The 20,914-nt window shown below is 41.3% G+C and overlaps 1 protein-coding gene across 1 annotated transcript; it reads right to left on the bottom strand.

Annotated features, from left to right (window-relative positions):
• Positions 1–1,753: 1,753 nt before the first annotated feature.
• LOC139649287 (phosphatidate phosphatase LPIN2-like) lies at positions 1,754–18,957 on the bottom strand. The gene is made up of 20 exons (XM_071525645.1): positions 18,886–18,957; positions 11,771–11,971; positions 10,104–10,199; positions 9,648–9,943; positions 9,435–9,551; positions 9,138–9,264; positions 8,524–9,019; positions 7,864–7,963; positions 7,042–7,229; positions 6,244–6,337; positions 6,038–6,107; positions 5,839–5,922; positions 5,437–5,513; positions 4,449–4,605; positions 3,904–4,052; positions 3,489–3,575; positions 3,187–3,339; positions 2,404–2,518; positions 2,015–2,118; positions 1,754–1,905 (listed from the first exon to the last, which is right to left on the bottom strand). The coding sequence occupies exons 2-20, from the start codon at positions 11,960–11,962 to the stop codon at positions 1,761–1,763; spliced, it is 2,847 nt and encodes a 948-aa protein (XP_071381746.1). The 5' UTR covers positions 11,963–11,971; positions 18,886–18,957; the 3' UTR covers positions 1,754–1,760.
• Between the last annotated feature and the right edge of the window lie 1,957 nt (positions 18,958–20,914).

A 20,914-nucleotide genomic window follows, 5' to 3' on the forward strand; every position in this document is an offset into this window, starting at 1 on the left:
TATCAGTTGAATAAGTTTTGATTATTAAAGTGTCATCAAACAATGCACATTTACTGATTGGACTATTTATTAATAAGAACACAGTAAACACTAATTATATATACACAAGGTAACTTTCCAAAATGACTTGTAGTTTCATGTAGATCAAAATTATGAAACACTATAAAAATTACCTTCAATAAGTCATGTTTTGAGTGCTCAAACACAGTCAAACAAACAGTGCAGATCAAACAGATAATCTTGTATTTATAAAACTGCACTGTTTTTGCAAACAGTTATATCTGAAACATACTTTGTGCATGTTACAATTAAATGTAATCACATCAATCTACAGATAATACTTTAAGCAGCAGCAAAGGCATTGAAGATTGAAAAATTAACAACGCAAATACTAGGAAAATACCACAAATACAAGTTGTGTGTTCTCTTCACACAAAGTATATCGCTTTCATAGAAAGAATGCATTAAATGTTACCAACAATTTACTGTGAAAAGAAAAAAAGCAAAATGAGGCAAAACAGATCAACATGTAGTTCAAAGTGGCCGACCCAAACCTCAATAAGTCTAGCAAAAACATCAGCAAAGATTAGCTTCCAAAATCATTTGCCAGAAAAAGTATCAATTGTACTTAAATTTACTGTAACTAACTCATATCAATAAATCTTGATTTTGGAAAAGTACTTTGTGTGTATGTGTATTTGTGAATAGCAGCATTATCTACAGTTCAGAAAGTGCTTTCTTTAGTTTGGATTTCAAATTGTAGTCATGCTATTATTACCAGGGTTAGGGTGAGCCAGTTTATATCATTTCACTCTACTGTACATGTTACACAATGTATTGCACATTACTTCATCTTAGACTAATAGTGCAAAATCCTTAAGCTTTGAAGCAAAGATTCAAGATTTCCATACATTACAGAAGGCCATACATTAAATAAGGCCTTAAAGAGAAGACTACATAGCTGCTCCAAATACTAGCTTGTATGTTTTGAAGGTCTTCTTTCAGTCATGGACATCACCCTTGTATATGGTATATGTTTTATAGATTAGCTTTGTGGTCTCGGCAAACAAAGGGCACTAAGTCAGTATTTTGTTTCATCCCAAAACGGGGCCAGGCTTATGCACAACTGATGTAACTCCACTGCCTAAACAAGTGCTTAAATAATTCCTTTTCAAAAGCTTGCTAACAAAGATTGTGCAAAGTATAAGGAACAAGTATATGTCACGCATCCTACTTCCATACACCAAAAGTAAGAGATATGCTCTGAGACAAAGAGCATTCACATACACCGCTCTCCAGTGTAGCTCTAGCACCAAGGATGCTCTCCAAGTGCATGATGGGCATTAACTCTAAATGAGACGTATTGTGTGTTTGTACTAAACGGTCCCAGAAAGTTTACCCCAAGCTAGGTGACATCTTGATTCTCTCCCTCAAAGAAAAGTGGAACATGACAATAATCCCAGACACTTTCACTATGATGGAATGTACATCTAAAATGATAATATCCAACTTTTCTTATGGCCTATAAAACTGACATTGAGAAAAACACCATCAGTTTTAAGCCAGTGCACACAGTCATCATAGAATAACACTCAGCTTGTTCTGCAAAAAGCTATTGCTCCATATTAAGTTGATTTCAAGTGCTGAACTGAAAACTTACATTGTAGATCATACTACAAGTAAGAAGCTAGCAACAGAACTAGCTTCAGTACCATACATTACACCTGATAATACCACAGGTTTGGACTAGTTAGCTTGAATCAGAGCAGCTCCTCAAGACAGACCTCAGCGATTGGCTGTCTCCAGAAACAGAAAGAGCTGAATTCTGGGAAACTAAAGGTGGCACTGTGCTCCTTACTCCGTAAAGGAAAAACATGCTCCACTAGCTCACTCAGCCGGCTGTACCTGCAAAGAGAAGAAACAGACGATGGAAATGAAAAAAAACAACAACTTTTGTCTGAGATAGACATCTGACAGACAAAAACAATGACTCCTCAGATTGTTCAACACTTACGATGTCTTATTGCCTTTGGCTTGCTCGAGGATGAGCTCTCCTTTGGGGTTCACTGTGAATATCCGGCACACAGGCACACCCACTTGCTTGTAGGCAAACACATCCTTAGATACAAAGGCAAAAAGGATCATTTTCAGAGCAATAACATCCAACTCAACATAAGCTCATATCTCTGCGGTCGATGAATCGCAGATGCTAGGCCTAGGTTTTTCAGAAAAATTGGGAATACTCAGTTTAGTTTATTTCCACAGTGATAAAACAGTGATAATACCACTGAAGTGATGACTATGGTGATAAAGCAAAATAAGACACAAAAAGAAGAGAAAATGTGCAAGTAAGCTAAAAAGCTTAAAAGAAACAAAACAAACAAGCCAAAATGTGCCACTTACACTCTCTCTGTTGCCAAAGGCTGCGTAGAAAGGATGAGTGTTTGGGTGGAACAGGTTCCTGATGTCTGTGAGGCATTCGATCTTGAACTTCTCAGGCTTTTTCTCTATGACCTCCCTGACAGAGAGTTGAAAAGAAAGGATTACAGGCTTAACCTCTGACCTTATGCTGGCTCTGCAGTCTCCTTCTTAAAATGAGCTTAATTATCCAAGACTGGCCTGTGACCATTTTTAAAGATGCAACAAGTAAAATCTTTTACTGTCCCATGGCACAAAATAACCATAATATATCTGTGGAGGTTTGATGAGGTTGTTGATCAATACCAATGACTCAACGATTACTTCATCAAATGCTGTAATTTTTGGCTTTCAAAACTCACTTTCAGGCCATCTCGCATTTTCAAATGTCCAACAATGGAGGACGGTGCTACAAGCAAGCGTCACATTTTGTTCTCAACCCAAGAAAGAAAATGAAAAAGCTGTGATATATTACCTCGTCACTAGCTGTTTCTGTTGAATGTAATTAGCTAGCTAACTTGTCTCTGTTGCAAAAATGTGACTGTTATTGTTTCAATTACAGGCCACTGTAAACCAGAGATCTGTCGATGATCTCTGGTTTTGATCTTGTTATTGCTGGCCAAGTATCCTTGGTCAGCAATAGGTTGATAAAAGTCCTAGATTACCAAATGCCTGTAATTTATTTTCCCCATAAGTCCCCCAAATAATGATGCTCTAAAATGACTCAGAGCCTCAAACAGCAAATGCTTGGGTAATACGAGTTCTTACCTATGGAAGGCAGAGAAGAGGCTGCTGGGGGACAGCATGAGGGGCCCTTGGGGCAGGATGGTGCCCCGGTCGTTCACCCAGTGCAGATAGCCTCTGGTCATGTCAGCCATGCCGATCGCTCGGGCCGAACAGTACAGGAATTTGTAACCATTCCTGTGGCAGTCAGACATTCAATTAATGGGAGTCACTTCATTTTCTCTGGTTCTGGCATTGACTGTTTGTCATTTAGCAGTCATTTAGTTTGTCATCTTGTATGCTAACAGTATCGTGAAAACCAGAATGTCATCTGTATTGAGGCTTACTCATGCACTGAGTGGTAAAGCTTAGCAATTCCTCGGTGAGTCCAGTCTTTCCCAAGCTGAGGTAGAATCTGACCAAACACATCTGACCTGGGAAAAAAAAGAGTAATGAGAGAGCTTAATTTCCAAGTTTGCTACACCACCCATAATGATTTCATTAGCTAATGAAAATGATCAGGGTAGTAAATGACTTGAAAGCCATGTCCAACATGATTCATTATGAGGGATAGCTTTGATAATATGCTTAGGCAGAATGTAATTAACTATCAGACCTCCCATTTCAAATAGTGGCAATGGGATTAAGAGATTATTAAGTGTAATTCTCTCAGCAGCTGAGCGTCCTGAGAAGTGGGCAGTGGAGTAACTGCCTGAGACCAAACATACATTTGAAAAGGTGAAAGCATTTAAACTCCCGTACTTGGTGATGGTGCCATCGATGTCAGAGATGATAACCTTGTCGTCCCAGTTCCACAGGTAGATGGTGCCCACGCAGCGGCACGTCCCCTGGTACTGTGTGGTAATGCTGAAGGTGACATCATTAGGCCCCTCCCTCAGCTTTAGGCTGGCCTGAGAGGGAGAGCGGAGAGACAGGATAAGAGACAGATAGATAACAGGAGATTGGAGTGTTCAGTCACACAACATGTCTCGGAGGCAGAGCTGCTCTGGAGGCAGATATAATCTCATTGGTCCAGTTGTGTTCAGTTACCCAAATGGGCGGAGCCAAAGAACCACTGTTTTTTGGAGCGCAAGTTAGCTAACTTGCAAACTTGAATGGCAAAGAAGGAACTCTGGTCACTTGGAATGTTAGCTTCGGTCTAACGTAACTCTTTGGCTCCGCCCACTGAGGTTTAACTCAACCAATAATATTATTTCTGCCTATAATGTTTATATACCTAAACTCCAGTCTGCCGGATAACAATCTCCGTCACATTATCAGGTACAACATCAGTGATCAGTGCTTACTATCTGGTCAGATGAGAGGCGGAGGGACTTCTTGTAGGAGGGACCAGGAGCCGGTGCCGGGCCTTCTGTCTGCACGCGCTCAGTAAGCGCCAGATTAGGAGCCACAGAATTCAGTTCTTTAGAGTCATCATCGCTGGAGGATTCTCCTGCCTTTTGCCTGCAGGAGAGCGTACAATTTTACAACTGGCTGTAGACAAGACCACCTTAGTAAAGTCAAGTCAATTACAAGACCAGGTTCAGTAGAGTTGGAGTCAAGACCAGGTCCAAAGCAGGTTGACACCTATTCAAGACCAACACCAAAATAGGCAATAAACTGAGTACAGTTAGATCTAGCTGCAAATCGACTCTGTACTAACTAATCAATGTATGGGAATTGACAAATCAATGAAGAGGATCATTACATACATGGGTTGAATTTTTTTTTTTTGGGTAGGCAAGAAACATAGTGGTTGAGACCACGACAAGCCTGAGTCAAAATAGGCACTAGACCAAAACAAGACATGGACAAAAAGTTGTCTACTTTTACAAACGATGAGAGGGTATTGTGAAAACATGTATGCTATATTTCTATATATATAGAATAATGGTTTAAGACTAGTGCTTCATAGTCAACCACAGCAACAAAAAACAACTTGCAGAATCATTTACAGTCACAAGAGGGCAGTAGACCGTTACATCTGCTTGTAACTCTGCTGCTTTGTCTGCAGTGAAGATGAAATATGTTTGTTATTGGCTTCTGCTGTTAGATAGAAACTGACTCCATCGTAAATAATCACAGACACTGAGTTTAAACTAGAATTTTCCAAGCTGGGAAAAACAAATCCTCAGTGTCTGGGATTATTAATGACGAGGTCATGAGGCAGGATGACACCACGACCCGCTGACTAACGTACTAATCCAGCCATGTGGGCCATGTTTAACCAACAGTGCCCGTGTTGATGTGAGTGTGTAGTGTTGTCAGCTAGACAGGGCTTTGTTGCTGACTCACTGTGTTTGTGGGGCCTGGTGGAGGGCAGGACTCTCTCTGCTCAGCGACTCCTGGCTCTCCAACTTGGCCTCTGATGACTGAAAACAGGAAGAACCATCGTTATCATCTCTTGTCAAGTATTAAAAATCAATGTACAGTAAAAGTTGTAATGAAAGTCTCCTCCCATAGCTAAAGAAAACATTTAATGATAATGCAGAACAGGCACATAATGGTTACTTAAGCATTTGAGCAACCTGTTCCTTATTTGCCTAGACTCATTTACAATGCAAACCCACACAAACAGTATGGGATTCCCATGGACCAATCATATACAGTAAACAAAGGAACTATAATATAAATACAGACATGCAAGAGAGGCTATCTAAAGACTAAATAAAAAACATAAACCAGACAGTACAGCACCTGCTTCACACTGCTCTTTCTCCAGAACCACCAGCGCCCAGACTTCTTCGGCATTTTCTCCTTCACCCAGGCTTCCTCTGTGGCCTGACACACAGATGAATGATTGATAAATGATGATGTGTGAGTGAACTGAATGTGTAGATGTAAATGCATTACACAGTACATTGTAAACGCTGTAAAAAGTTAGTCCAGAGGATACCTTTGGCAAGTTCTTCTGAAAAGCCTGCATACAAAGGATCAATGGTGCTGCCAACGTCCAGTTGTAATATCTGTAAAATGAAGTTTTATTGGTATAATGTGTTATCTTGAAATAGTTATGGCATATCAATGAATCATCTGTAAACTGGTGTGATGTTGGAGTGCATCGGTTTTAGTGAATGTGCATTAATGAGTGTGATGACTCACCTGTTTGCAATTCTAACCACCAAGTTGGGATTGTCGATAATTGCTGGATTCTCAGCAAATTCGTGATATGTGATGATGTGCTCCATGAATTTTTCTGCAATAAATAGCAAACAAAAGGCTGATTATGAAACGAACCTTCTGTACCCATTTTTAGATAAATAACATCAATAATACTATTCTGCAGGGGATAATGTAACGGCATGTGAAGGGGGATGACAAACATAAAATATGGAACCCATTTAAAAGGGCAATAAGGACGATGTTTACAGCCCCCTGGCACAAAATGACCATAATATCTGCAAGGTGTTGATTAATACCAGTGACTCAGCAATTACTTTGCCAGGTGCTGAGATTTCTGGCTTTCCAACTCACTTTCTATCCCGTACTTTGTTTTGGAAAAAAAGATAAGTTCTATCAATGTTGTCGCAATTCTAGTAGTCATCTAGTCATCAAGAGAGGCTGACAGATTGTCATAGATTATTTAATGCCCCTTTAACTAAGGCTTTTTAGGAAAAGTTCAAGGATTGCTGTTACACTATGATTTATTTGAGCTTTCTGGAACCTTAGTATTCAATAAGGTAGACCGTGGGACTGTGGATGTGTTCATCCATACAGTAAAAATACTTTTCAATCAGGGTTAGTATGAAGGAAATCAACTTGAGGAAAAAAGGAAAAAATGTATACCACACACGATGTAATGCAATAATGCAATGTTTAATTAACTGGGATGGGAGCTGCATTATATTGGGTGCGGTATACATTTTTTCCTTTTTCTCCTCACTGTGGATGTGTTGTTACCTTTGGAAATCTCCGAGTTCTCTCCGACGCCCCCGCAGAGTGACAGGGTGACATCGGGCAGGTCGCCAGCTGAGTCTGACAGACACTCGGTGCCGCTGTCTGCTGCTGCGCTCCCCACAGACTGAGGCGACTGGGAACCGGAGCGCCTCCCCACCTCCACCCAGTGCTTGGGAACCTGCTCTGACTCACTGAAACACAGACGGACAGTTTCACACATGAAAAGAGCTGACCCCTTCCAAATCACTGATGTACATAAATAGATGGAGCCTCTTCTGTTCGCCCCCTGAAGCGCAGTCTGACGCCAATTTTTTGTCTCTACTTCTGTGCTTTCTGCTTACAGACATTCTGCTGCGGCCTGTTCCTCCCACACTGCTCCACCAAACAGAAATACTGTAACATTAGCCTCAGTATCCTAGTCAGTTCTGCCTAACAAAAGTAATATGAATGTTTGATTTTCATTAGATTATTCAAAGTAATAATCTGTGACATTTTCATCATTCATGCTACAGTTTCTGTTTTAAACACCTGATAGTGGGTAGCTCTTTCCAGGGAAGTGATGTATTTTAAGTGGTTTGTTTGGAATAAATACAAGAAAGGTGATTAACCTATTATACAGTATATTGCACTATTATCTAATGGTGTATCTAAATAAGTATCTAATAAGTATCTAATGCGTCTGGCCACTACTGCAAGACAGGGTGCTTCATCAAAATTTGGGTTCAAAGACACACTCCTGACTGTAAACTGTAAAGCTATTGCTGAAATAAGGGAGTTTTGAGAGGTAATAGTATAATAATATGACTTAATTGTGTGTGTTTGTACCTTTTAGGAAAGTACCGAGCAACGACATCAGGTTCAAGTGCATTCAGATCATCCAGGTAAATATCTTCAGGTCCCTGATGTTGGCTCCTCTTCCTCACGCCTTAGTGAAAGGGAGACAAAAGATTTCTATTGACAAACAGCTGATGTGAACTTTCCACTTCCTTTTCCTTTAGCTTCTGCATGTAAGTGAGCAGCCCCAGACTGAGAACATGAACTCTGGCCCAAATGACAAGCCACATCCTTCCTGTTAACATTCACTTACACACATAACGCTACGTGTAGATCATTATCACACTATCTACTGTAGGGCTTTACTCAAAACCTTCCCACGTTCCTTAAAAATGAGGACGAAGAGATCCTTTATTCTATTAGGTCATGTGTCTCTTTTGTTTCAAGACCCTTTTTCCATAGAGCACCCACCCCTACTATCTTTAACATCAGAAGCTAAGAAGATCTGCATCCTCCTATCTGTTTTTCAAAGACATTTTTAAGATATTTATTGTACTGAAAAGGACAGATATTTTCCTAAAACAAATTTGGCATTCATTCTACAGAATTGAACCATACTGCAAGTCCTTCAAGTAATGTACATGACACAATATCAAACGCCTTCATAGTAAAACAATAAAACACATTTTGTGAGTATGAAGGAAGGGGTACCTCTCCTCTCGGAGGGGGAGTCTGTGATTTTGGAGCAGGGTGGCGTGTCGGGACACACCGCCGCCGCCGCGTCTCCAGGCATGTAATCGGCCCCACAGGCAGGAGAGCCGCTCTCCCTGCGACTGGGTGGTGAGGACGTCCACCTGGTCTTACGCACAGGTTTGTTGCAGAGGTCAGATTTACTGGGACAGGGCTCACATATAAAGCTGCTGGACTCTAGTTCTGAGGGGCTTGGCTCACGCTGAGCAATGCTTGTGCTGTACATGGAACAGTTGGGTTCTGATGTGGCATTAGGGGGCTGGGGTTTGGGGGAGCATGGATCAGGTTTGGGGGTCCGAGGCTGTGGCTTGACAATGGTGCAGATAGAGTCCATGGATCTCTCCTTTTCCCTCGACTCTGCCTCCATGGCCTCTGAGCTGAAGATGACCCGGAAATGTGTGCTCTCCGAGGGAGTGATGGTCAGCGTCTTTGGTTCTGATCTGTCCTTCTTGCTGACCTGGATAAGAAGATAAGAACAGCGTAAGACATAGTATAAAGATTCACGCCTTTGCAAAAATTCCTTGTAAGTCTTCTAAGTTTTTTATTAATGTTTAAGTGAGGATATGAGCCCATACCCTGGTGGATTCTGGAAACTCTCCCCAGCTCCACTGCATGTGGGAGTCGGCCCTGAGCATGCTCTCTGTCGGCTTCACCATCAGCTCGGAGTCACTCTTGGGCGACATGGGCTCCGACAGGTCCCTGCTGTAAGCAAACACCACATCTCCTCTCAGTCAGCTTTCACCACTTAGCGGGAGTGCGTTGTTTTTTACGACACTCTGCACTGTTTGTTTTGCTAAAGCAGAGGGAAATAAAATCTTATTGCTTGCATGAGCTATGTAAATATTTGAGTGGACAGAATAAGTGGGCCATACGCAGTGGAGGGGGACCAGTCTCCGTCAGAGAAAGGGTAGCTGTCCCATTCCAGGGCGGTGAGGGGGGAATGCTGCTTGTGCTCCATACTGTCCTTCGTTGTGGGGAGTGAGGATGCTCTGAGTATGGGAAAGGCATAAAATAAACAAGGTTACAGCAACAGATGTAATAAACACTATTGAAATTCAGCTCTCAAACTGAGCCGGTCCATTTACCTTCCATTGTGTGCGTTGTGCTCCTCGTCTGAACTAAGCTCACACAACTCTAGCTCAGGACCTACAGGTGTGGCCTGCTCCTCCTTGCGGGGGTCGGCCTTGTGCTTCCTCCTGCGCCTCTTCTTCTTCTTGCCGGCCGTGTTGGAGCTGGGCTGGTGGCTGCCTGAGGCCGGGTCCTCCGAACCCTGAGGCTGACCGCTCTCCACTGCTGGTCCCCCACACCTGGGCTCCCTGCTCCTGAACAGAGTCTCTTCTGTAGGGATGGGTGAGGTCACGAGGTGGGCTGGGACGATCTCCTGTGATGGGGTAAAAAAAACACAGAAAGGATCGTTAAGGAAGAGCTTTAGCTGGTCAAAGAATTGGTTTAAGTCATTATCGCAATGAATTAATCTGTACTGGAAGACACATTTTACTGAAATTCAACATTAAATTCTTTCATCACAGTTCAATACTCACATTGTGCTGCTCTGTCTCCTGGACAAAGAAGGCCTCTCCATTGTCTCCGAGCTTCATGTGTAGATCTACAGGTTCCCCATTGATCTCAATGTCAATCTGCAGAGTCAAACAACATGTTTTTATTCACAAAGGTGCTATCTACCTGATCACCTAAGTTGACCTTTTAACAGGTTTTCAATGGGGTTTGTTTACAGAGGAGAACACCATACGTATGTCTCCACACCATGGTTCATGGATGAAAACTGGGCCACAAATTTACCTGGCAGCATTAGAGTTAAGCCATAAAGTAAACAGCGCACAGCTTGTACGGAGGGCTGCTGTTTTGCTTACTCGCATAAGCCACCACTTCAATCCCTGAAGCAAACAAACTTTTCAAACGCTTCAACTCAGCACTGGGGTAACTGGGTTGAATTAGTTTGTAAAAAAAAAAAGAAAGAACAAAAAAGAAACACCAAAAATACAGACATGAGCTGTGTGCACACAAACAATTTCCTGCCATCTTTACACTATCAAAAGGTTAAGAAATGAAACTAAAACAATCTACTGAAAAAAAAACACAGGATTCATATGAAATGAAGACAAGGTTTCAATCTTTGTTTTCACCTGCTTGGTTCCTCAACGATGAAAAAGATCCTTTTACCCACATTATTTAAAAAGTCACTTAAATCCTCTTGTCTCACAAGCAGACTCTACTTCTGGCACTGTCCGGCTATCCTGTAAGCTCAAGAAAGATAAGGTTCTTATTTAAGACCCTTTGTTGAAAGGGATAAATCTTTCTTTTCAAGTCGGAAAGGTCAGGCTAAATTGAGCTTCTGAGTGTGCATCCCACCTTAGTCCTCAGCTACCAACTATACAGAATCTATAAATAGAGAGAAAGGACAATCTGTTCTTGTGAGAGGCGGAGAGTGGAGAGTGGATGATAATGTTTGGAGTGCTTCAGAGGGAAGGAGTTGAGGAGAGAGCAGTTAGAGAGAAGAGATAAAGAAGGGACAACATTTATTGTCTGGCTCCATCATAACCCTTTGAAATAGTTGGTTCAGTTTCCCTACTTTTCCCTCCCTACAGTTATCCCACATTTTTTTTTTTTTAAAGATTTATTTTTGGCATTTTATGCTTTATTTGAGAGATCTAGTGAGAGAGAGACAGGAAGGTATGGGAGAGAGAGCGGGGGGAGGACATGCAGCAAAGGACCACGGGTCGGATTCGAACCCGGGTCGCTGCGGGAAGGCCTGAGCCAAATGGTACGCGCCCTACTCGGTATCCCACATTTTAATGCATTTTACTGAGTATGAAGACCAGAATCCTGCTTGTAGAGTGCCATTGCACAGTGTTGCCATTGCAATAAAGAGCCATTTTGAGATGGACACTCATTAGGGCTTTATTAAGGGCTTTTTTAATAAAATCATATATAATTGTATATCACGATTTTAGCTCCCACAATCCATAGAATCACAGAATATTAGAACATTGTCAAAGCTGAAACATTTCACACAGAACACCCACTTTAGATTCAAAAAGTACAGTCAAAAAATCATAATGATTAAAAATTGTGATCACGACATAAAGTCAAATAATTCAGATTATCATTTTAGACAATCATGCAGGCACGTGCACAAAGACACAGCTGCACGTCTGTAACTCTCCCTCTGAGTTATGTGTGCACTCACCACTTTCTCCCTGGAGCGCAGCACCCCCAGTTTTCCGAAGCGTACGTGGAAAGGGGAGCACTGGAACGTCCCGTCGGGCTGCCGGACCACGACCACATCGATGCAGCCGGACAGAGTGGCCTGGTTGATGCCCTTGTACAGTTCCTTCACCGTTACCAGCACCTGGCCCGCCAGCTGCCCCACGTAGTTCATCGTGTCCACCTGTCGACACAAAAAATAACCATCATTAAGTAATTTAACAACAATATTCCACTAAGTAATCCTGTTCATCTGCGTTCCAAGCCTGTGTTTATCAGGTTCACGCTGCAATTCCCTTCCAAAGCAAACACAGGCGCAATCCTTCAGACAAAGAAAGTTTTTAAAACACAGGGGTTCTTTACTTGAATGAACTGCAGTATAAAACCATGCTGTTCTTTTTTGCTTGTTACTAGGCCACTGTCCCAATAGTAAGCGCTCCTGTTGTTCAGAATAGTCTACAACAGAAAAGCAAGCTGGTCCCTAAACACAGTGGCTCTGTCCCATTTTCCCTGAAAAGAGTCCTGGGCCGATCAAGGCTTAAATCAGGCCCTCCACTGCAGCAGTACTGCTACTGCAGACCAGACCACAGCAGACAGTGTGGGTAAGAGTCTGTCTCTGTGTTTGTGTTTGTCTCTGTCCCCGTTAGTCACCGTCTCCTGCTGGGCTAACTCTCTGTCTGTGCATGTCGTGCTGATCTCTCATCTTTAATTCAGATGACGGTGCATGATATCATCAAGGCAGGTGGTGAAAAGATGACACTTAACTCTGAATTAAAAGGAGCTGTTGTTTCAGGAGGGTTTTCATCTTCTTGGCTCTTAATTCTTCCCTGACAAGGAGTCCACAATATATCAAACAGTACACTAATGACAAACCAACAATGAACCCAAAAAAAGATGCCGTAAAAGCTTAAGTTTAGCTCCATTGAGAATATGTTGTCCTGACCTAGTATCAGAGCACAGAAATATCTAAATCCTTTTCTAACCCCAAAAAAGGCTTTGAATGCAAGCATTAGCCTGTATTATGAACCACACTTCTACAGTATTACAGCTTCTCAAAGTTTATTAGAACTGTGTAAATACATGCTGTAAACAGCCTTCACTCACTGCAGCTGATTTTGATCTGGGTCACACAAAGAAAGTAGAGTAGGATTGAGTGTCCTCCACTGCAACAGCCATATCCCTAGATCTAAGGAGGACAAACTACAAATCATTTGACAGCCATTCATTGTTAAATCAGCAAATCAGCATTAATCAATCATGCTAGAGTGGTTTATCTATCCTTGCACAGGGTTATAGTACAGCACTACAGGTGCTCTAGAGTATCCAGTCACAGCTATCAGGTCAACATATGGAGAGTCAGAGGCTAAAACAAGAAATGATAGATAACGTGTTCAGAAAAGTCTAGATGAGGTAGAGAGATAGAGCTCATATTGACTACAAGAGGGAAGAAATTAGTAGTTGAAGTTGTGATTTGTTTGCTACCTTGTCAATTGTTGTTTAGAATCAGGATTGCCACTGTTTTCAGGAAATCTTTTTACAGGACATTTCCGGGTTATTACTGATTCATTTATGCAAGATAAATTCCAACTCAAAAGCCTATCATCTTTGCAATTTGATTGCAGTGGCACCAGTTCAGAAAAAAAAAAACTTAATAGATAAGGTGGTGTGATGGCACATACACAATACAATTATGCTTCTCAAGATACTGAAAAGTATTTTATGGCTGCAGATTAAATTACGGAGGTTAACAAGACTAAGGGGAAGGAGAAGAGTTAACTACCTTTTAAAAGTAAATTTTCAAAAGGGGAGCCTGTAAATTTCAGAATTTTTTCATCTTCAAATTTTCAGGTTTTCTTGAACGATGAGGCTGATGATGAGGCTCTTAGCATTTAACGTCAAGTTAGCAGTGTACAAGTGAAGCACATAAAAATTTTGATTCGCCTAATGGCTACAGAGACTTGCTACCAGACTGACTACAGTGATCCAATCCCAGTAACATTCACCCAGTTCAGTCGGAAGAAAAGTGGGACTAGTGCAAAGCTATAATTTACTGTTTAAATTAAAGTCATTTAGCTTTTGCTCGGCTGATGCTTCAGACAACATAATACATGTTTCACAGTCTAAGAAAGAAGAATTTTGCACCATGAAGACGGAGCCAGGAAAATGATATAATGTTCCACGCAGAGAAATGAAAAGATAAAGAGAGAAAGACCTCATTCTGTCATGAAGATGAGCTGAAATATTTCCCTCATTATCACAGTCTGCTCTCTGGAAAAGTCAGCTACCCTTTCTCGTGAACAAGAAAAAAAATCACCCTGTCTTCTGTTCCCCAGGAGCTTCCAATGCCATAGTGAGCCTAATATGCACTTTCCCATTTTAACAGTCGTTTTAATAATCTGACAGCACTACCGATGTTAGCCACAGCCTCAGCAGATATTTACATTTATCTGCTGTCCTACACAGTTTGGAGACAAATAAGGGCTTAGCCGTGCCCTTGTGTCAGCCAGTCACACATACACTACTGTATAGTATGTGTATAAGAGCTGGGCTAGTTACACAGTATACAGAGGCACAGTACTATAGATTCCACTGATAAAAACAGCCAATAGTCACTGCATATTTAGACGAGTTTGGTTGAACGCGATACTTTTCAGGCCAGTCAGAATAATTTGCTGTAACAGATGTCTGTGATGTACAGGGTGCGATCACATCGGTGTAAAGACTTCCATTTTACATTTTTGGATTTAGTTGATGCTCTTATCCAAAGAACCTGACAATGAGAAGGCAGTTAGGTGTTTAATGTCTTTCTCAAGGACCTCTCCTCTTCAACATCGGCACGCACTGCCCGTTTTCTGATATCAAACCTGTGATTCCACTTATGGGACTCTGTCTCTAAACACTAGGCCACTATGCCATCCGATCTTCACTCAGTCATTAATGCGTCTGGTTCTTTTAATGGATTGGTGTTATTTAGATACGTTCAGTTCATTCATCCCCTACAGGACAAGCTCACTGCTAATCATCACTAGGAGCATCAAAATTTTGAGTGATAGCTTTGGCTGGGCATCTCATCTGTAATTATTGTCAAACACTGTTTCAGTGAAATATCAAATGATGGGATGATATCTGAGAGAGGGAGAGAGAGGGAGAGAGAGGGAGAGAGAGAGAGCGAGAGCGAGAGAGAGAGAGAGAGAGAGGTAAACGCTAAGTGGGGTAGAAAGTGAGAGGAAGGAACTGGGAAAAATAAGCAGAGCACTGGACAGAGAAAGAAAGAGGAACATGGAGCACAAATGGCAGGCTTGCAGCTTAGCCCCCTCCGTCTGCTTCTCTCTAACTCCACACCTCCCCCCAGCCAGTGAGATGCTCATATAAACACAGACTGACACACACATTTCCTCCCATAGATCAAGGCCTACCACACAGACTGAGAAATGAAAGTAAAACAGAATATTTCCTCAAGTACAGCAACTCAACAATAAGATTGGATAAGCACCTTACAATGGAGAGAACAATGGTTTACAATGGCTGAATCTGAGCTGCATACCAGCTGGTTGGACTTTGAAACCAATCAGTCTCCAAGAGTGGCCTATTGCACCAACTAAATTCTTATGAACTGGATTTTAAAGGATAGTAGAGGAAAAAAACATTCTGCAAAATACCAATCACTAGCCCAGCTATAGACAGAACATACTAAGAACACAATACAACAAACGGAGCACATTATATCTAAAGTTTCCAAGTCACAGAAGTTTTCATTCTAATAGAGCCACACTGCACAGAACAAACCCAACATAACTTACTCTGGATATTCAAATGGCAGTCTATCCTGAATCCTAACTCACCAGAGTCCAGGAGGACTTCAGGTGCAGCTGCTGGTCCTCCTGCTCTGCAGCCGCTCTGGCTACAGGAAACCTCCCTGCCAGCTCCATGTCACCTCAGGCCGGATCCAACAGGAGGACTGGGGTCTAGGTCTGGGGCTGCCAGGCTGAGGCGGCGGCCCTCTCTCCCCAACCCTCTCCTCCTTGGCCACCCTCCTCCTAATGCCATGCACCACGACTCCTGCGGCCTTTGTAACCCCTTCCCAGCTGAGCACAAACACTATGAGGGAAAATTACCCCCCGGCCTGAGCTGTAAAACGCTTACATAACCCCCTCTGAGCGACTGCTGGCCTCCCGTCACCTCCATCCTCTGTTCTGGAAACTTCTCCATGGAGAACTCAATACAACTGCAGGTAGGGCTGGGCGATAATTCAATATTATCGTTTATCGTCTTTCAGTGGAATTGTATCGTCACGATATGGTGATTTTAGGATACTGTGACACACAGTTCTGTTGTTTAAATTGATGATAACAATAAAAAAAAATCAATGTTAATAGGATGAACATTAATTTGATTATTTAACATGTAGTTTTGCATACGCGAGCCATGAGATATATCGATATTGAAAAAAATCCTTATGATTATCGTGATATTTCAACCATATCGTCCAGCCCCAGCTACAGGTGAACACAATGTGATAGAGGAGCATGAAACTTCTGCTGGAACGAGAATTAACTGTAACCGAATGATAACTGACACGATACGACTCCAAATTAAAGCTGCTGCAATAACTCTACTATAACTGTATAATACTGTGTAATACTGTGTTCCTGCATGTTTTGGGTTTTTCCCTATTGTACCACAGTACAGTACAGAGTCAAAGTGCAGTGTCACGCTCATTTTATGGACAAAGCAGAAGTTTCTAGTCAGATGACTGGCATCAGCCGTGATAGCCGCCCAGTACAACAGATCTCTCTGGTGAGAGACGTTTAAGCTGACTACACACTGTCTGGATGAACTACACACCACACCAAATTTAGTAAAAAGCCCCGAGTACCACAGCACTTCAAACTGGGGGCCTCTGGATCTGTTCCTGCACAGGACCTTCAGGAGATTTTCCTACACCTGCAGTGCTGCAAATGAAGTCTGGATAACGTTATAGTATGATGATGTACTGTATGCCCCCCCACTGATTATATGGTTTTATATTGGTGCCTGGTAAACAATATTGTTGACATATAAGGACCAATATAAAATCATCTAATCGCTATGGTTATATAATCAACGTTTTTTGATGCATATATGTAGAGGAATATATTGAATATAGAAGAATATAAGATATTTATGTGTTTTCTTTGTAATAGAGCCAATTGTTGCAGCTCAAAGTTACACTTAGGCTACACCAATTAAAGATAGAGTAAAGGGCGTTACCTTTTGAATTGATTCACTAAAGGAAGACGTACTTTAACTTTCATTTCTGAACAAGCCTCTGCTTTGTTGGTAAGGTGATATAATTTTATGATCACTATCCGCCCACCTTTTCTTCGTTCACTAGCATCAGAGTGAGGTGAGCTGATCGCTTAGAGCTTCATGTTGAGACAATAACCTCTAGCTGCCTCCTACAACAGCAGTTCTCAGCGTGGGGTCCAGGGGACCACCAGGGGTCCTTGAGGGGGTTGCAGGGGGTCCCCAGCAAATTGATGAATTGTTAAACTTCACCATTATTTCATTTACAAGAAGTTAGTACAATTAGAGAATGTAGAAGAATGATTATTTTGATCATAGTTTCACTGTTATCTGTCTACCTACATTACAGATAGTGATGGAATTCTGAACAAAATCACATCTAACAATAAAAATACTCTCAGATTTGGGTCCGAGAGACAAAATCTCATCCGTGGCCCTAATGTATACTAAATTTGAGGTCCTTGATATGAAAAAGGTTGAGAATCACTGTCCTAGAATACAGTATGATGAAGCCAAAAAATAATGCTGACTCAAACCCTACAACGTAGTCTTCTTGTGTTTTGGGGCTGTCAATACTGATCAATCAATCAACATTGGTGCATCAGAAAATGTTAGTTTGCATGATGCAAACACAGCACAGCCAGTTAGCACCCATGACTCTCTCTCACTCTCTCTGGGATGAGAGGACCTTGAGAGGCGTTAATCCTGTTTACAAGATTAGGACAAATCTGGCTTTCCCGCTCAGCACGTTTCCCCTGGTCACCAGGTCCAAGTGTCCAACGTGCTTCTCTGTTTAAACCAGTGGTCCTCAACTGTGTAGCCCTAAACCTGAGGCCCAAGAGTCTGAAGGTGTTCATTTAAACCAATCATGACACCAGCTGATTCCACTGATCAGTTTCTCCACTCTGATTGGAGGTGTGCTAATTAATCAAATTAGCTGCTGTAGTGTTTGGCTGGATGTAAACCTGCAGACTCTTGGGCCTCTATAGGCCACATGGTTGAGAATGACAAGATCTGAACCAGCTACCCCATACTGCAAAAAAGACACTTCACATACTGTACAGTAGGTTTGTTCAACATATACAAAAAATGTAGTTGTTGCACCTGTAGATGACAGTTATGTTGGACACTGGACAAAACATGCAGTTTGCAGATGTACACCTGTAGATGACTTTAATTCGAAATATATTTTAGACACTGGAAATACATTTTCTCTATAACATATCTGCAAGTATAGGCTATCCAAAATATATTCTGGCTACTCAAAAATGTAGTATACTCAATATCTATATGTACAAATACATTTTGGGCCATTCTTTTGTCTGTTTTCAAATCATACTTCTAAACATATTCTCAAGTAGGCTATATGTAAAATGTATTTTTTCCCCATAAGGCCTATGGGACGTTTGGGGACACCGTACAGGAGTCCCACGGGGCTTTCCACCACAGCTGCCGGCGGGAGGGTTTCATTTTGACTAAAGGCAATAGATGTGAGATTGACTACAAATTGATAAGCAGCAACATGTCATAAATAGTAGTAAATGACCGGTTTACCCTTGTGATAAGGCACATTCTTGTCTACTGACCCATACTATCGCTGCCATCCGCTATTATCACCACACTTAAAGAACAAATAGGACTGACAGCGTTAGTTGCGGCAGCTATGACTCTTCAAAAAGGTTTCAAGGACTGCACTACCGGCATTTTTCAGCAGTGAACACCGCACCTGATAAATAATACCACACATTCTGCCCCTTCATTTACGAGACCTGTGGATAGGCTTCGCTGAATAACATAAATCTATCGTCTTACCGTTTGGAGTAGAGACTCATCTGCAGGCTGTCACACCTCGGTCCTCGATTCTCTCTCCCTCTTCTCTCTCTTCTCTCTCTCTGTCGGCGGTAGTGAGTTGCTGGTAGTTGACTACACCACGTGACCCTGCAGCGCTCTGAGGCTGCACGTGATTACAATGTATTAGGAGAAGCTCGAGGTTAATTATTAGGAATTTATGAGGAATCTCAGGATTCCCCGCGCTATCAAAACTATGATACACTAAACATAACCGCTAATGCTAATGAGTGCATTAATTAAGCAAATCAATGCATTTATTCACAAATATTTCTATGTCAACATAGACTACTTCACAAGAAATATGGGCGATGTTAAAATGACCCATGAACTATGTTAAAACATAGTTTAAAGAAAATCAGTTTTATCATCAATATGCAAATTTATGCAGCAAGGTGCTCCAAAATCTATAAATCTATCTACTCTGTAGGGGGAACCTGTGGTGCAAGTATAACGTTTCTATCATGTATTGTTCTTGAGTTATTAACTTAAATTGTATTAACAACCAGTTATGCTAACAATTAAGATGATTAATGCATTAATTAGCAAATAGTTATATGTCAACATACTTGGCTTCACATTCTATTCTCAGAATTCTGAGAAGTAAAAATTCTGAGACTAAAGTCAGAAATCTGAGATTAACCTAAGAACTCAAATATATTTTTCACATGTGGCTCTAATCCCCTTCCACACACACGAGTATGCTGCTGATTTTGACTTTGAAATGATATTTTGTCCTCAGACAGTTAAGTGATATACACAAATCCACAGCTCCTTGTCAAATGAATTGTAAGAGAGAAAGGGGCGACTTTGAGAGATCAGAGAACATTTCTTATATTGAAACTGAACACACAACAATAATGTGATGCTGAAGCTTCTATACAAATTCAGACAAACATTGCATGCACCTAATAGCAATTCTAAATTGAGCAGCTTCAGGCAGGCCATCTAGCTTTATGGTAGGATTGTCAGTGTCCTGCTCAAGGACACTTCAGCCGGGCAGATACTTGCTGACTCAGCGGCTTGAATCTGGGTGTCAAGGCCAGTCTCCCTAATCAGTATGCCACCCCACTGTCCTAAAAATGACTGTAGCTCCAGAGTGGAAGAGGAAATAGTCACTGCCCCATGAAACATCAGCTGAGTCAGACAACCCCACCACTGGCTTCATTGCATAAGGATTTATTGGACAGAAGACAGTTTTTCACACTGAAGTTTGCTGTCTGAGTTTTTGACTGAAAGTATATTGAAACATCATGTTCATGTGTATTTTGCATGTAGTTAAAAGGTATATATTTTGAGTTATGATGGTCCAATCTATATGGTTTTGGTATTTATATATACTGTCGGTTCTCAGTATACTGCAAATATTGTTGTTGTAGCCCATTTCCTCTTTCCCAGTGTTACTTGTTCATTCCAAGTTGTGCCAAAATACCATTTCAACCATCTATAACTCAAACTCTTCATCATATTCACAATATTTGAAAATGCCCAAAAGCGAAACAGCCAAATAAAATCAATACTGTGTGTTTAAGGAGTCATGGTCAGTTCTCCTAGCTGCACTGTGCTTCTTTCTAGACCTCCACAACTTTTTTCACTTGTTGATATGAATCAATTCTGCCCTGTTTCACCTCAAGAATTTCTCATGTTTCCCCTGCCACCAACCAGCAAGTGCCTTTCCTCTTAAAGCCTGTGTGTCTGTCATTCTGTATATTGCTGAATCTTTCATTGCTGCATTCTAATGTGCATTGTAAGTCAACACAATAAATATGTCAACAGCCCGTTTATTCAAGCAAATATGATATAATAGATACACACAATAAGCAAAATACACAAATCTAATAAAGGCAAACAGTAGAAATTGTCTAGGCTGTGTGTTGTTATTAGTAGACTATGATATAAAACAAAATATAATCTCCTTTAAAGATTGTTATTCCATTATCTGTTCCATTAGTGTGATCATAAATATTTGACAAGAGCAAATGCAATGTCTAAG

This window comes from Centroberyx affinis, unplaced genomic scaffold (assembly GCF_046629955.1).
Source record: "Centroberyx affinis isolate AG114_WGS23_722 - 3 ecotype Tasmania unplaced genomic scaffold, CSIRO-AGI_Caff_v1 ptg000109l_1, whole genome shotgun sequence".
Lineage (NCBI taxonomy): Eukaryota > Metazoa > Chordata > Actinopteri > Beryciformes > Berycidae > Centroberyx > Centroberyx affinis.